Consider the following 17,054-nt stretch of genomic DNA (forward strand, 5'->3'; position numbering starts at 1 on the left):
CTTCATCTGTCAATCCCTTAAACTTTAGATGTCTATTAAGCTTACAGTGCCTATTAGGAATGAATTTTAGCGAATATTTTATTATAAACTTTTTCGCCTGTCTCTGCCATGGTAAATTATACAACAGCCACTGTTCTGGAGATATGGTGGCCATCCACTGTTTTGTGCCATTCTTGGGACTGCTTTTGCAGCGCCGCAGAAGGGTTCTAGACTTATGAATGGCATTGATGCGCCTTGTTTGGCCTTTTCATATGTCTCTTATTATTACTACTTTTTTGTTATCATTTAATAGACTTTAGCAATATTTTCTCTTAATGTCTATTATCAAATAAAATCCAACTGTGTTCGTCTTAAAAATATATTTCATTTAGCTGTCAACATATACCCACCTCATTCAACATATAAATATAAACATTAGAAACATAACGAAACAAGAACTTGTGCGCGTGTCTCTACGCGTCGTAAGTAGATGCCGAAACGTTTCCGCCGTGTCCGGTCCAGTTGGTGTGTACGAATTTGCCCTCTTGTCCCAATAGTTCGTAAGTGTGTGCTCCAAAGTAGTCTCTCTGTGCTTGGAGTAGGTTAGCGGGCAGACGTTCTGATCTGTATCCGTCGTAGAAGGCTAAGGCGGTGGATAGAGCTGGAGTTGGAATACCTGAAAGAGAAAACAGTTTTGTAAAAAAACTTGTTTATTATTGAAATTTTCTAAATATTATGACAACCTAAATCTTATATTAAATAAATAACGATGACGTAACGTTGAGGGTAAAAGCAAAGAATATCTTAATACCCTAGAAGTCTCGTCTCGCATCAAAATCTGACCTGTCGATGGGGCCTCGCTTTGGCGAGCGAGGCCCCAACTTCGTGGGGCCTCGCTATTTTGCTCGGAATTGAACGAACAGACGCGCGGCGTTGCCTTGTTTTGTATGTACTTTCTTGAATAGTTTTAAATTATAGTTTTAAATTTCATCTATTGCTATAATCAGTCTTTCCGCTCTCCGCTCTCCGCACTCCGCAGTTTTCATATAATATTATCTATATAATTCTCGTGTTACAGTTTTGGGTGGTTTTGGTTACCGTACTCCTCCGAAACGGCTTAACCGATTTTGATAAAATTTTATATGTATATTCAGTACGTCTAAGAATATGTTGTTATCTATTTTTATACCCTTAACTGATAAGGGTAGCTGAGAGGGTAGCCCACCCTCATTTTTTTTTAGTTTTTGAAAAGAAAAAATCTCTTTTTATTTTTTATTTGGCATTAAGAAATACAAACAACCCTAAATTTTCACCGTTCTGCTATCATCCCCTATTTTTAATAGGGGTTGTTTTTATTTTTTTTGTTGCCATCTCCGAAACGGCTTAGCCGATTTTGATGAAATTTTATATGTATATTGAGTAGGTCTGAAAATAGGTTGTTATATATTTTTTATACCCTTAAGTGATAAGGGTAGCCCACCCCCATTTTTTTTATTTTTTGAAAAAAAAAATATTTTAATTTTTTTTATTTGGCATTAAAAAATACAAACAACCCTAAATTTTCACCGTTCTACCATCATCCCCTATTTTTTAATAGGGGATGTTTTTTTTAAATTTTTTGTTACCATCTCCGAAACGGCTTGATCGATTTTGATGAAATTTTATATGTATATTCAGTAGGTCTAAGAATACGTTGTTATCTATTTTTATACCCTTAAGTGATAAGGGTAGCCCAACCCCATTTTTTTTATTTTTTGAAAAAAAAAATTTAATTTTTTTTGATTTGGCATTAAAAAATACAAACAACCCTAAATTTTCACCGTTCTACCATCATCCCCTATTTTTTAATAGGGGATGTTTTTTTTAAATTTTTTGTTACCATCTCCGAAACGGCTTGATCGATTTTGATGAAATTTTATATGTATATTCAGTAGGTCTGAGAATACGTTGTTATCTATTTTTATACCCTTAAGTGATAAGGGTAGCCCACCCCCATTTTTTTTTATTTTTGAAAAAAAAATATTTTAATTAATTTTTATTTGGCATTAAAAAATACAAACAACCCTAAATTTTCACCGTTCTACGATCATCCCCTATTTTTTAATAGGGGTTGTTTTTTAAAGTTTTTTGTTACCATCTCCGAAACGGCTTAACCGATTTTGATAAAATTTTATATGTATATTCAGTACGTCTAAGAATAGGTTGTTATATATTCTTATACCCTTAAGTGATAAGGGTAGCCGAGAGGGTAGCCCACCCTCATTTTTTTATTTTTGGAAAAAAATATTTTTTTATTTGGCCTTAAAAAATACAAACAACTCTAAATTTTCACCGTTCTACCATAATCCCGTATTTTCTAATAGGGGTTGTTTTCTTGTTACCATCTCCGAAACGGCTTAGCCGATTTTGATGACGTTTTATTATGTATATTGAGTAGGTCTGAAAATAGTTTGTTATCTATTTTTTATACCCTTAATTGATAAGGGTAGCTCACCCCCATTTTTTTATTGTTTGAAAAAAAAATATTTTATTTTTTTTTATTTGGCATTAAAAAATACAAACAACTCTAAATTTTCACCGTTCTACCATCATCCCCTATTTTTTAATAGAGGTTGTTTTTTTAAGTTTTTTGTTACCATCTCCGAAACGGCTTAACCGATTTTGATAAAATTTTATATGTATATTCAGTAGGTCTGGTTTGGTTTGGTTTGGTCACAACCTATTCCCAGGTTATCTATTTTTTATACCCCTAAGTGATAAGAGTGGTCCACCCCAACTTTTTTTTTATTTTTTAGACAATTTTTTTTAATTTTAATTGTTTATAGGGAGTGCTTATTTTTTAGGGGGTGCATGTCCAAAATCTTCTTCTGGGTACTCACTTTCATCACTTAAGGGACCTCTGTACAAAATTGCATATTCCTAGTCCTAGAACGGATTTTACATAAAAATTATACAAATGTTTACCCTTAGTTTTATCCCCTTAAGGAATGAATTCCAAAAATCGCTCTAATTATTCAATTACGCTACATAATAAACCTCTGTGCAAATTCTCATATTCCTTGAACAGAATTTATTGTTCCAGAACGTTCAACCTCTCATTTCACACCCTTAGAGGGCGAATTTCCAAAAATTGCTTCTTAGTGCTAAATTACGTTACATAAGGAACGTCTGCAAAATTCATACTTCTAAAACCGATTTTAACAAATTTTTGTACAAATTTTCATCCCTTATTGTTTAGGGGATGCATGCCTAAAATTCGCTTATAGGTACTCACTTTCATCATTTAAGGGACCTCTGAACATAATTTCATACTCCTAGTCCTAGAACGGATTTTACATAAATAATTATACAAATTTTCACCCCTAGTTTTACCCCCTTAAGGAATGAATTCCAAAAATCACCCTAATTATTCAATTACGCTACATAAGAAACCTCTGTGCAAATTTTCATATTCCTTCAACAGAATTGTTTCAGAACGTTCACCCTTCATTTCACACCCTTAGAGGGCGAATTTCCAAAAATTGCTTCTTAGTGCTAAATTACGTTACAAAAGGAACGTCTGCAAAATTCATACTTCTAAAACCGATTTTAACAAATTTTTGTACAAATTTTCATCCCTTATTTTTAGGGGATGCATGCCTAAAATTCGCTTCTAGGTACTCACTTTCATCATTTAAGGGACCTCTGAACAGAATTTCATACTCCTAGTCCTAGAACGGATTTTACATAAAAAATTATACAAATTTTCACCCCTAGTTTTACCCCTAGTTCATTCCTTTTTAAGGAATGAATTCCAAAAATCACTCTAATTATTCAATTACGCTACATAAGGCACCTCTGTGCAGATTTTCATATTCCTTCAACAGAATTGTTTCAGAACGTTCACCCCTCATTTCACACCCTTAGAGGGCGAATTTCCAAAAAGTGCTAAATTACGTTACATAAGGAACGTGTGTGCAGAATTTCATACTTCTAAAACCGATTGTAACAAACTTTTGTACAAATTTTCATCCCTTATTTCTAGGGGATGAATGTCAAAAATTAGCTTCTAGGTACTCACTTTCGTCACTTAAGGAAACTCTGTACAAAATTTCATACTCCTAGAACTAACATTTTTTGTACAAAATTTCACCCCCAGTTTCACTACCCTTAGGCTATACATTTCCAAAAATCGCTTATCAATGTTCAAATGTGCCACATCTGTGCAAAAGTTCATACTCCTAGTGCTCCTAGTAGGTACAGATTTTTTTTGTATAATTACACCCCTTTATCTAATTACACCCCCTTATGGGTCGAATTTTAAAAAAATACTTAGTAGTACTCATCTTAGAGAACGAATTAATATTCTCCGTATTTACTCCAGTTTCCTAATACTAGCACAGATAACACATAATCATACTAGTTAATTTTTTATTGGAATAGAAATAATTTTTATTAGAAGGTACAAAAAAATTAAAAATCTAAAATTTTATTTTCATAGTTACGTTTTTATAGTCTTAGGATGCCTCATGTACTAACGAATACGAAATATATAATATAATCAATACATATTTCTTTAAATATCGAGAAATAAAATATGTTTTGGCAACACCGTACGAAATATCGCCGCGCGTAGTCCTCAAAATTTAAAATATTAGCATTTTCAGGCTTCGATTATGTTCAAAAGCGCCACGGTGTGACAAATCACTAAAGCTTCCACACGAGAGTTCTTAAAACTATAATATTCTTTGGTAAAAGTAACAGTTGAACAAAGTATCAGTTGAACAGTCGTTGTACACATTATACCTATTCTATTTATAAACTATCTAGCCTATAGTGAACTTTTGAAACTATGTATACTAAGGGCTGGGAAAGGTTAGTCTTGGGTCGATACTTCCGTATGTAAGAAGAGTACAATGCATTTATAATGTACTAAACAAAGAGAGAACAGTAAACACAAGAATGAAATAAACCGAGAAACTGTGCACATTGCTAAGAGACGTGGAAGGGGATATAACAGATTTTGTCGCAGTCGATCGGACGACCCAAGCAGTAGCTCTGTCAGTAATGTGTACATCATGCGTTCAGCTTCACGATTTAATTACGTCTCGGGATACTTTGTTTATTTATTAACGAGTCGTTGTAAATTTCCCTACAGCTTGAACATTTTTAAGTTCAAGTTAGAAATTCTTGCATTTTTGGTAAAAATGAGTGGAACTGAGTTGGTGTTCGACAGTGGTCGCGCTATTAGAACTCTGAATTCAAAAATCGATATCTCGAAATCTATTAAAAATGACTGATTTGATTGTAGTTTTTTTCAAAAACTTTCTTAACATTTCTGCTATATTTTCTTCGCAGACAGTATGTGAAAATCTTTATAAATAAAAAAGTTACACGATTGCTGAAAATTGCTATGCACTAAAAGCAAATGGATGGGTTGTTTAACTTTTTGAATGAAAAAAATCGAATTTTTCTTATTTAAACATATTGTAAAAGATCCGATCTTCAAAATAAAAAAAACTTCAATGTCTAAAGTGGTTCTTAAGTAATGGCGTGTTTTGTGTTAAAAAGTTGAGATTTTAAATTATCGCGATTACTGATGTTTTATCGTTATAAAAAATGGACACTAACGATATTCATGTAATTCCATTTTGAGATGCTCAGAAACATATCTAATGATTTTATCTAGTTATCTTTTCGAAAAAAAGTCATTTAAAAATTAGCGGTTTGCGATCGTGATTTTACTTTACTTGATAGGGAAAAACGTACCGGCAACGCCGCATCAGCACACCGTCGCATATCTCTCACTCCGACTTAATAAGATCCCTATGCAATTTACTTCCACACATGTAAATGCCAACCCAAAAGTAACAGTTGCCAGCACGGTATCTTACAGGCTGTCTAGTGAAAGAATACATTTTTTTCGATAGACCCCATCTACAGAAAAACAGAAAACAGGATCTTTTGGAAATATTGTCAAGATGTATGGCGACATTTGTCGGGGAACGAGCCAAGTAGAAGAAAAGCGAGTTCTGTAACTTCGAACCAGGCAGCAGAATTTACTGGTAGGGGGCAGAATGGTACAGAAAATTACAGAAATGTCTAGAAGCAGCCGCTACAATATAAGGCGCTTCCCGCGCTTGATCGGACTCTCAGTTATTGGATACTGCTCCGTAATAGAAAAATTGTGGACTAATTTGTGAAAATAGTTTTAATAGTCAGTTGTATTGTTATAGTTGTGCGTAAATTGTGTATATAGTGAGAAAAATAAATTCGTTAAGTATTTTATCATGAGTTTAAAGTAGTGGACCCATGGAATCCGTAACAATATAATTGAAAAAAGACTAAATAACAGTGATTACCTAACCTAGACTGTCTTAATAACTTATTAAAGTGACCCATTTTTTTTCGTCTGTCGAAGTCATATGACTAGAGTTAGAGACTAGTTCTAGCACGAGAATACTAGAACTAGTCTATCCTGTCAAAAAAATCCACAGCAGAGAAAATACAATATAGTAACAATGAGATTTGGGGGTGCTTCAATGTTCAAATGTCAACACTGCCAGAGGTAAAAGTAATGTTTTGGTGTATTGCGGCAAACTAGTATTTTATTTCGTCAACATAATAATACAACATAATCGATTAAGTTTATATTTCTATACCGGGTGCGTCTCAAAAGTGACTCACCCCCTATAACTTTTTTATTTTTTCAGATAAAAAAATGAGATTTGGTATGTTAATATATGACATAAATTACGATTGACTGACGTATTCAATTGTTTTCTGTCACTTCCTGTTTCGCCGGAAATGACTACAACTTTTGATTTTTAAATGGTACCCTCGGTTTTTTGTTGCTTTATTCGATAGTAAATGATACTCTGAGTAGAATGACATATCATATGTCAACTTTGACATTTTCGCATATGGTTTATTTGAAATTATAACATGCGGTTCATAACGATAATTTGACTCGAAATACCAAGTGTGTGGTATCAAATTATTCGTAAAAAAATGCTTTTTCCAAATATGCTAATGAGCCACTTTCGTTCCATTTGAAAAAATTGAGATGAGATTAACAATACGATTTGGGCATCTTTTAACCAGCCAGGACAAGACACGAATAATATTAGACGATCAAATTTTTTTCCAAGGCTCCTTGATTAAAAATTAGTGTTTTTAACACAGCCATGGCACTCTAGATTGAAATTTAAAATTCAATTTTGTTTTAAACAAAAATGTCAAAAGTTGACATATGATATGTCATTCTATTCAGAATGTTATTTTCTATCGAATAAATTAAAAAAATACCGAGGGTGCTATTTAAAAATCAAAAGTTGTAGTAATTTTCGGCGAAACAGGCAGTTAAGAAAACAAATGAATATGTCAATCAATCCTAATTTATGTCATATACTAACATACCAAATCTCGTTTTTTTTATCTCAAGAAATAAAAAAGTTATAGGGGTGAGCCACTTTTGAGACGCACCCGGTATAGTAAGGCCAAAAAGTTTTATTATCAAGCAGGCTTATCAAAACCAATTTGATAATGAAACTTTCTGATCATTAATTAGTATAGAAATACTCGATTAAGTTTATATTTCGTTACTTTATAGTAAGTATAAAATTGGTACGTTTGAACTACTCGTGTCTTTCCGAATAAAAAGTATGTTAGTCACTTTATTTACGTATTTTACTTTACTTTATATTACCGTAGATTTATTTCTGTCCAGAATATTGTTGCTTATATTAACAATTTTCGACCGGTTAATAGACATAAGTATCCATCCCATGAAAGTTACTATTGCAATAAAAGTGACAAAACAAACTTAAATAATGCACCTGTTACTTGTAACAATGGTACATTTGAACTACTCATATAAATTTTACCATATTTCTACTCAATATGTTGCTTATAAGACTTTTTGTTCTGTAAACAGGTATGATCTATGATGGAAAAAAACGGCGTCAGGTTGACTTAGAAATGATAAATGTATTTTTCATAATATGGGTCCGATTCTGCTTTGTTTCGTAGCTACAGGAACTTAGTCTTATGAGTGCTATATTATATATTTATATATTATATTTTAATCCTAAAAAAAGTGTTCCCAGATTCACCAGGGACGTGCATATGGCAGTAATTAAGGCACTGGGATATTTTTCTAAAAAAACGTGCGCCTCTGACTTCTTTCCCTCTTATTAGCAAAAGTGTTTAGGCCATTTAATGCCGATTAAAAGTTGTATCTTGATATTTTGTCCATTTCGATCTTCTCAATGAGATTGAGATATATTTTTTAGAAAAATATTCCACTAACCCATACGCACGTCCCTGGTGAATATCTCGACACTTTTTATTAAAATATGTCGCACTCATAAAAAAAATACTTTTACCCTCAAAATTTCATTCAAATCGGCTAAAAGCACTTGGAAGAAAAGTATAATAAATTAGAAAAGGATGGAGAACTAACCACCTGTAGCTACGAAACAAAGCAGAATCGGACCTATGTTAATATGAAAAATAAATCTTATTTTTACGAGAGAAATCTCCCCATGAAAGATGGCAAATGTTTTATGAAACGCTCTGTATAATTACCTAATGTCACGGCGGTAGAAACAACATTCCTCCAACCAGATTGTGCCTTGTTAATGGCATCTATGAAGAACGGCGCTAGCAGAAGCGATCGCAGGTTTTTGTCTGCGTCGAACGCTTTTTTGATCTGGCCCAAGAAAACTGAACGGATGATGCAGCCGCCTCTCCACATAAGGGCTATGGAACCATAATCCAAATCCCAGTTGTGTACTTGAGCTGCCTCACGTAGCAGCATAAAACCTAAGAAAAAACATACATTCATTTATATCCCTATCATGTCATTATCGAATTGAAACAATAATTATTAACAAACACAGTATTAATCACAAACTAACTTAAAAAAATGGCAAAAATGAAATTAATGTCGTTAAAGTTTAATAATGAAAGAGTTTATAAAGGATTTTGCAATAGTGCACTGAGCTTTTTGTAGACCTATATTCTGTTTTTTTCTGTTTCTTTATTTGTCAGGAACTATGAAAACAAATATATAAATAATGACAGTCTGTGAACAACATTCAAAAACAATTTGCCTATAGGTTTGGTGCATTTCAGTTGATTTCAACAAATTCCGACCGCAGCGCACCCTACGTCAGAAATCAGAAATGATCAAAATATAGTTCACGCCGCCGTCGCGCGTCGTGTCGATCGCTTTAAAATAAAATTGAAATCGGGGCTTTGTCATAATATTTAAGTATTTTATTTTTTTGCTAGTGCAGTTATTGAGACTATAAAACACACAGGTACGAGGTTTGTGTAATGTAACGCTGTTTCGGGTAGTAAAAAATAAGTGAAAAAGAATTCAAACTAGGCTTCTTGTTGTGTTGTAACAATTTTAAATGTTAATAAAATTGACCAAAAAATTGTTAACGCGTAAAGGAGAGCGTAATTAAGGCATTGTTGGGTGCAATAACATTCAATAACTCAACTTTTCCGAATATTCAACTCTACCGAAACAACATTTTATAGCTTCATAATTTCTTACACCGATTTGATCAATAGCAAAAATGGATTCAAGCAGTTCGACGAAACAAGTGAGTAAACAAAGTGCTCGTTACATAATCAAAAAATTAAATAGACACATATACTATGAGAGGATGAAATATAAGTTGCAATATTAATGGTATACTTTTTTAATCAACTAGTGATTAAATGTTTTATGAACATCTTCTACAATTATAATTATGTACCTTTAAAAAATTTCGTTGTAGGCGAAATAGCTCCAATTATTATGCCTTACTAGCAAAACCGGTGATAAAACTATGTTCGGTACCGTAGTTGAACTCATCTAATTTTTTTTAACTGGAATAATAAATTATAATGCACGTTAGACCTTCTGAAGATATCAAAATATTCACCTTTTTTATTTTTTTGTTTAGAATTTCCACAAATTATACTTTCTAAAACTTTGAGAATAATTATATACTATTTTTTTTTCATTTACTCGCCATTTAAACCCGTGTATTTGTATGTGTTCGTTATTTACGATATTCCCGGGCGGTGGCAGCACCGGCGGAGAATGCACCAAGCCTATACATTTAAATGATAGACACAACCGTCACTGTCATAACCTAGGGTTACGTCAAGTGAACAGGCTTGCTGATCTGACTACTAATATGTGATCAGGAAAGAATCCAAAAAGCAATAAAATGCAGGGCGCTCAATTTTAAAAAAATAACCCCAACCAGAAAATTTTGAGTAGGTCTCACAATTGTTTGGAACAACCTGTACAAGTGAACATATTTTCCTGAAATACGTCCTAGTACACAATTTAGATCTGCGCGTAAAACATAATCCCTAAGTTCCTTAATATAAGGGCTATATATATTAGATGCAAAAGCCTATACCGTGTGCGTCTCAAAAGTGGCTCACCCCTATAATTTTTTTTTTATCTTTTTACGTAAAAGGACGAAATTTGGTATGTTAGTATATGACATAAATTAGGATTGATTGAAGTATTCAGTTGTTTTTGGTCACTTCCTGTTTCATCAGAAATAATGACAACTCTTGATTTTTAAATGACACCCTCGGTATATTTTTACTTTATTCATTAGAAAATGGCAACTTTTGACGTTTTCGCTTAAAAGAAAATCGTATTTTAAACTTCAATCTAGAGTGCCATGACCGTGTTAAAAACACTAATTTTTAATCAAGAAGACTTTGAAAAAGACAGTCTAATGTTTTTCGTGTCTTGTCCTGGCCAGTTAAAATATGCCCAAATCGTATTTTTAATCATATCTCATTTTTTTTAAATGGAACAATTGGTGGCTCATTAGCATATTTGGAAAAAGTAATATTTTACGAATAATTTGGTACCACACACTCGGTATTTCGAATCAAATTGTTATGAACCGCATGTTACAATTTCTAAAAATCTATATGGTAAAATGTCAAAACTTGACATATGATATGTCATTCTATTCAGAGTGTCATTTTCTATTGAATAAAGTAAAAAAATACCGAGAGTGGCATTTAAAAATCAAAACTTGTAGTCATTTCCGGTGAAACAGGAAGTGATCAAAAACAATTGAATACATCAATCAATCCTAATTTATGTCATAGTAACAACCCAATTCTCGTTTTTTATCTCCGAAAATAAAAAAGTTACAGGTTTGATTGGGCCACTTTTGGGACGCAATCGGTATAACAAACTAGAATAAAAGTGTTTTATGTTATTAGCTTATAGTCTTATAGGTTTCGTTATTGCTTAGAATTACGAAATTATCATGATGAAATGAAACAAATAACATAAAAATACTAATAAAATTTACTAAAATTGTATTAGTATTAATCTAAATTTAAATAAAATAAACTTTTATTTAAATTTTGATTATTAAATCATTACCTTGTGCATAAGAGACAATTTTGCTGGCATACAACGCCTGACTTAGGTCTTGTAAAAATTTTCTTTTATCTCCACTGAATTTACCATTAGGGCCTGGCAAAACAGAGCTAGCCTTCTGCCTTTCAGCCTGTAATTTAATATAATTTAAAAAACATTACAACTGATTAACAACATGTTACATAAATTATATTTGGATATCAGTTTGCACTGATTCTAGTTTATCTGTCGGTCAGTGAGTGAACTTGAACTGATTATGGATTAGGTCACGATCAATGAGTTTATATTATATATTTGTCAATTTCGACTAAATCTCGGAAAAATAATACTTGTTAATTTTTAATAAAGTTATAATTGAATGCTTTTTTAATTACTTTTTTACAGTAACTAACTTTACATCTAAAATATTTAGATAAAGCATTATGACCATACTGAACTTAATTGGCATCATTAATATGAAGATTTTGTAAATATACAGTGTGTCCACAGATTGACTCCCAAAGAGGGAAAACTTTTTTATTCGTTTAATTATGAAAAAAAGTTATTCTTCATAAAAACTCCTGCTTCAGCTTAAACGACCAACGGGCATATTATTTTTACAAATGTATTTACCGAGTGTTAAAAAGTTTAAAAAATATGGAAAACGCTAAGAACAAAGTACTTGTATATGTAAAAATACGATGAAAAGTTATTAATAAAAGTTCTAGGGATTGAAAAACTACACCCACGTTACCAAATTTTATCTCACTACCTAAATGTACAGGGATTGGTAAAAGATTCCTCCCCATATAAAATACATTTTACTCTAAATTAACTTAATTTTTTTTAATAACACCTGCTACAACCTGCCTTTATTATCTATTATTTGTTTGCAACAATATTTTTTATTTTTCATTCGTTTTCTAAAAAAAAGTTTAATAATTCATTGTGTACGAGTTTTATTTTATAGCCTACATTGGTTAATTTAAAAAGGGAAGTAATGAAATTGCGTAAAGGTAATAAACAAGGATTTAAAAGTAGTTATTCAAAAAAAATTAAGTTCATTTAGAGTAAAGTGTATTTTATATGGGGAGGAATCTTTTACCAATCCCTGTACATTTAGGTAGTGAGATAAGCCAACATCAGCGACATCGGGAACTTTGCAAAGAGCTGGAAGTGCTTTAACGCAAAGAAAGAATGAGAGGAAGGTTTGGTAAAACAATACAGGGGTATCGCAATGGGCCCAAGGCCTCCGAGTGAGGGATCAAATATGATCCCAAACCCCAGCAACCTAACCTAACCTAACCTAACACTCGGTATAACACATTTGTAAAAATAATATGTCTGTTGGTCGTTTAAGCTCAAGCAGGAGTTTTTATGGAATAAAAAAGTTTTCCCTCTTTGGGAGTCAATCCGTGGACACACTGTATATGTTAATTTTGAAATAATTGAAATAATAAAACACGTCTCACCTTCAAAGCTGACAAACACCTACTGAACACAGCCTCACCAATTAGGGTGACTGGAACGCCATAGTTGAGGGCGGCAATAGCTGTCCATTTTCCTGTACCCTTTTGTCCAGCAGTATCTCTAATTTTTGGAAGAAGGTACTGGCCTAATAATAAATTGTTGGTCATTATTGAGATAAAAAAAATATATAAAAACAAAAAATTTGTAAAAAAATACTTATAAATATATTATTATTACATATTGATCAATAGATTATAGGTCTGTTCTCAGAAGAATCCCTGACTAGTCAGCGCGTTTCTTATTGGTTGAAATGTGTAGAAACCAGACTAACAATCAGGTTTCTACGCATTTTAACCAATAAAAAACGTGCTGACTAGGCAGGGATTCTTCTGAGAACACACCTTATTTAATATATAGGTTGTAACTAAAAAAATCAGGAAGTGAATTTTTATTTAAATATCATTTTTAAAAATAATGTCTTTGTCTTCACAAAGTTTGGAAAATTAAACAAAATCACAATATGCATCTCAATTTTAGTTTGCACAAACACGTTCACTAACAAAAGCAAAATAAAACACTAAATCACCACAATACACTTTTACTTTTACACTGGCCGCGCGTTTCGATAACCATGTTAGCATCATTAGCAGAGACCTAGTTTTAATCATCTCTGAATGTGCTAACATGGTTAGCAAAACGCGCGTCCAGTGTAAAAGTAAAAGTGTTTTGGTGTATTGTGGTGATTTAGTGTTTTATTTTGCTGTTGTAACACAAAAGGTTCCAACCCCCAACTGTAATAACGGTCATTAAGCAAGAGAATGTAATGTTATATGACTAGGTCACTTTTAGATGAAAATATTGACATACTTTTTGCGCAAGCGTTTTTTAGCAATTCAATGTAGTGTCCTATTTTGGTGGCAACTGAGGGTTATCTCCCTTGATAGTAAAGATATGAAACATTGCGGTGTGCATGATGCTTTCTGTAAAAAGACGTTTCTGTAAATTAATTTTTTGACAAATTTACAAGGTGTTTCCTTTAAAAACCACAAACAAACATGACCTATACATCTATCAAAAATATTAAAAACAAAATAACTATGGCACAGACTACGGCTACTGGATTCCCCGTAAAAAGTTCTATAGGAAATCGTTTTTACCTTTTTGATAAGTTGTCAGACAACTGAAATACAAAAAATGCTCAAAATTTTCAAAATCATCTTGTATAATAGAAACTAAAAAGTCCGTTAAGATTTCGTGACTCATACAATAGGTTTATATTTTTCAATAATTAGTATGCTAAGAATAAAAAGAATAATTAGTACGCTAAGAATTCTAGAAATCTAAGTCATGACGTAGGCATGCGAAATCTGGACATTTAAAACCCACATTAGAAGGAAACTGCAGGTCGCACAACGCTCAATGGAACAAACTATGCTGGGAATAACCAAGAAAGACCGTAAAAGAATAGAATGGATATGACAAAATACCCAGATAATAGATGTCATTCACAGAATCAAATTCCTCAAGTGGCAATGGGCAGGACAAGAAGGACAGACCACTGATGGACCTCAAAAATTACAGCATGGTACCCACGAATTAGGAGACCTAGAAGAAGACCAAACCTAAGATGGTACCATGATATTAGGGAATTAGCAGAGATAACTTGGACCCGCATAGCCAATAATAGACAATAATGGTCCCAACTACAAAGAGAGTATCTAAATATGTGAGGGAGGCTACACCATGATTGGAAATGGATGAATAAGCTGAGAGTGATCAGTGAAGTAGCTGAAAGGTCTGTACACAGTACACATAAATAATTTTTCTACATATAAACATGATCTTATTAATGACACTTACACTTTTTCTAACTTTTTAGTATGACAAAGTAGATAAAATTGTGACTTTGGTTCACACTATACAGGTATTTGGTTACCTTCACAAGATCTTTACAGGGAAAAAAATATATGAAAAAACACATTAAGTATTTTAAAAATAACAGTCATTTCCTGAATTTTTTTGCAGTTACTCATTTCCAGCCCATATATTAAAGCTCAAATACTTTGAAATGTATGATTAAAATAAATGATAATGGTTTTATCAATTACAATAATAACTCCTACACTTGTAAATTAATAAGATTATTCCTTAATATACTTTTTCCTCAATCATAGTGATAATAATTGATATATTGAATAACTCAAAACAGATTCTATTATGAAAATAGATACAGTTGTAAAATAATTTTAGTATTTTTAATTGTACTATTGTAGCTATTTAAAAATTATATTCCATTTTTAGATGAATTTGAATTATTTTTATTAAATACTCACCATCAGAATCCTTGTACCTCAAAATATCTTTGGTTATCTCAATTAAGAAACTATCTAGTTCCCCTTTGTTCCATTCTTCAAAAGTATTCGCCATCTCATCCTGAGATACACCTAATGCTAGCATTAAATGATAAACCTCTCCAATAAGTTGCATGTCACCATATTCAATTCCATTGTGTACCTATTCAAAATAATTTAAATTATTTGATTTTAAAGATTCAGGACAAAATTTGTTTCTCTTTACCATTTTTACAAAGTGTCCAGCACCATCACTACCAACCCATTCACAACATGGTTGCCCATCAGCTTTAGCAGATATACCTTGGAATATATCTTTAATAAAAGGCCAAGCTTCCTTGTTACCACCTGGCATCAAACTAGGGCCATACCTGGCACCCTCTTCACCTCCTAAGAGAGTATGAAGTAATTCTGATTAAAAAAAACAATAATTATAATCTGTTCTTACCAGATACACCAGATCCAACAAATCTGATGCCTTTTTCCTGTAAAGCTTTACATCTCCTTTCAGAATCTTGATACTCTGAGTTTCCACCATCAATGATGATATCACCCTATGAAAACATATATTTATTATTGGGATACCGGCATATTATTATATTATTTTTGTTACTTTTTCTAAGTGTGGTAAAAGTTGATCAATAAAACTGTCTACAGCTGATCCTGCCTTAACTAATAATACAACTCTTCTAGGTTTCTTCAATTTACAGGCCAAGTCTGCTATTGATAGAGCCCCAATAATACTTTTTCCTAAAGAGAAAAAACTTAATGATGTTGTACCATACATAATAACTAAAACACACCTTTGGCTTCATTGGCTAAGAATTGATGTACCTTTTCAACTGTTCTATTAAATGCAACAACGGTGAAGCCATGATCTGCCATGTTCAAAATTAAGTTTTGGCCCATAACGGCCAAGCCTATGAGACCAATGTCTCCTTGCCTGAAAACATATTATTAAATATTACTTTTGTATTCTATGTTAGAATTTTAATTACAATATTATTAAACATTTCGAGATAAATCTTGACCTCAAATAAACTTATAGACCAGTATAATTGCCCCAGATACAGCAAGGACAAGAACAATTTACTCTCTAATGTAGGTACCCTGTTAAAAATACACGCAACATTGTGCCCTATTAAAAAAAATACATTCAAAAATATCTTTTTTTATATTGATATGTTTTTTTAAGAGGTATTTTTACAAGGAATTTCATTTCAGAGAGGTTTATAATCATAGACACAATAATCAAGATATTTTAATTAATCTACCCGCGTCATAGGAAGATGATGAAGCATTTTTAATGTTACATGCTAATTAAAGTTTCATAATACTTAAAATAACAAAAATACAGTTTTGAAGAGAAATACAATAATGTAAATATTTTTACTTACTTTGAAGGTAAACTGCACGACATAGCTACCTGTTGATTAACTGTTTTTAGGTTAGAAAAAAGATGTTTTTTAAAACGCGTGCTCACAGCGGAGCGAAAATTAAAAACTAAACTCGAAACGTGAATTTTGGTACTACCAGCGGTACTTGCTGTTCCCCTCTAAAGTGATTTTTATCGATACTGGAAAGTCACATTGAATAGTGAAGGTCAGCAGATAATTCACAAAACCATTTTATTTAATTATAACATATTAGAAAAACCTGTAAATGTAACAATTACTGAACGATATGCCGTTGATTGATGAATGAACTTAAAACGTTTTGCATATTTTAAACCATATCTATAATGACTCTACAGATCTTTATTTAATTGATAGAATTTTTAAAAATAAAGCACTAAATTAAAAAATAATTCAAATTCAAATAAAATCAAAATAAAATATTATTTTTATGCAACCAAACATACCCGGACAACA

At 32.1% G+C, this 17,054-nt stretch overlaps 1 protein-coding gene across 1 annotated transcript; it reads right to left on the reverse strand.

The window, feature by feature from the left end:
• Nucleotides 1-344: 344 nt before the first annotated feature.
• On the reverse strand, nucleotides 345-16,745 carry LOC115885429 (6-phosphogluconate dehydrogenase, decarboxylating). Its single transcript, XM_030904348.1, has 10 exons — nucleotides 16,581-16,745; nucleotides 15,987-16,126; nucleotides 15,797-15,933; nucleotides 15,632-15,737; nucleotides 15,410-15,573; nucleotides 15,166-15,346; nucleotides 12,835-12,977; nucleotides 11,387-11,513; nucleotides 8,548-8,784; nucleotides 345-655 (listed from the first exon to the last, which is right to left on the reverse strand). The coding sequence occupies exons 1-10, from the start codon at nucleotides 16,601-16,603 to the stop codon at nucleotides 453-455; spliced, it is 1,461 nt and encodes a 486-aa protein (XP_030760208.1). The 5' UTR covers nucleotides 16,604-16,745; the 3' UTR covers nucleotides 345-452.
• Between the last annotated feature and the right edge of the window lie 309 nt (nucleotides 16,746-17,054).

The sequence above is a fragment of the Sitophilus oryzae genome, unplaced genomic scaffold (assembly GCF_002938485.1).
Source record: "Sitophilus oryzae breed Bouriz unplaced genomic scaffold, Soryzae_2.0 scaffold_111_pilon_pilon, whole genome shotgun sequence".
Lineage (NCBI taxonomy): Eukaryota > Metazoa > Arthropoda > Insecta > Coleoptera > Curculionidae > Sitophilus > Sitophilus oryzae.

What these genes read in the sequence shown, in the direction of transcription:
- LOC115885429 (XM_030904348.1), bottom strand. Translation starts at nt 16,603, where the DNA reads ATGTCGTGCAGTTTACCTTCAAA. An exon ending in TTTTACCACACTTAGAAAAA is followed by an intron (nt 15,738 to 15,796) that starts GTAACAAAAATA and finishes ATGTTTTCATAG; the next exon opens with GGTGATATCATCATTGATGG. An exon ending in TTCTACCGCCGTGACATTAG is followed by an intron (nt 656 to 8,547) that starts GTAATTATACAG and finishes TTTCTCTTTCAG; the next exon opens with GTATTCCAACTCCAGCTCTA.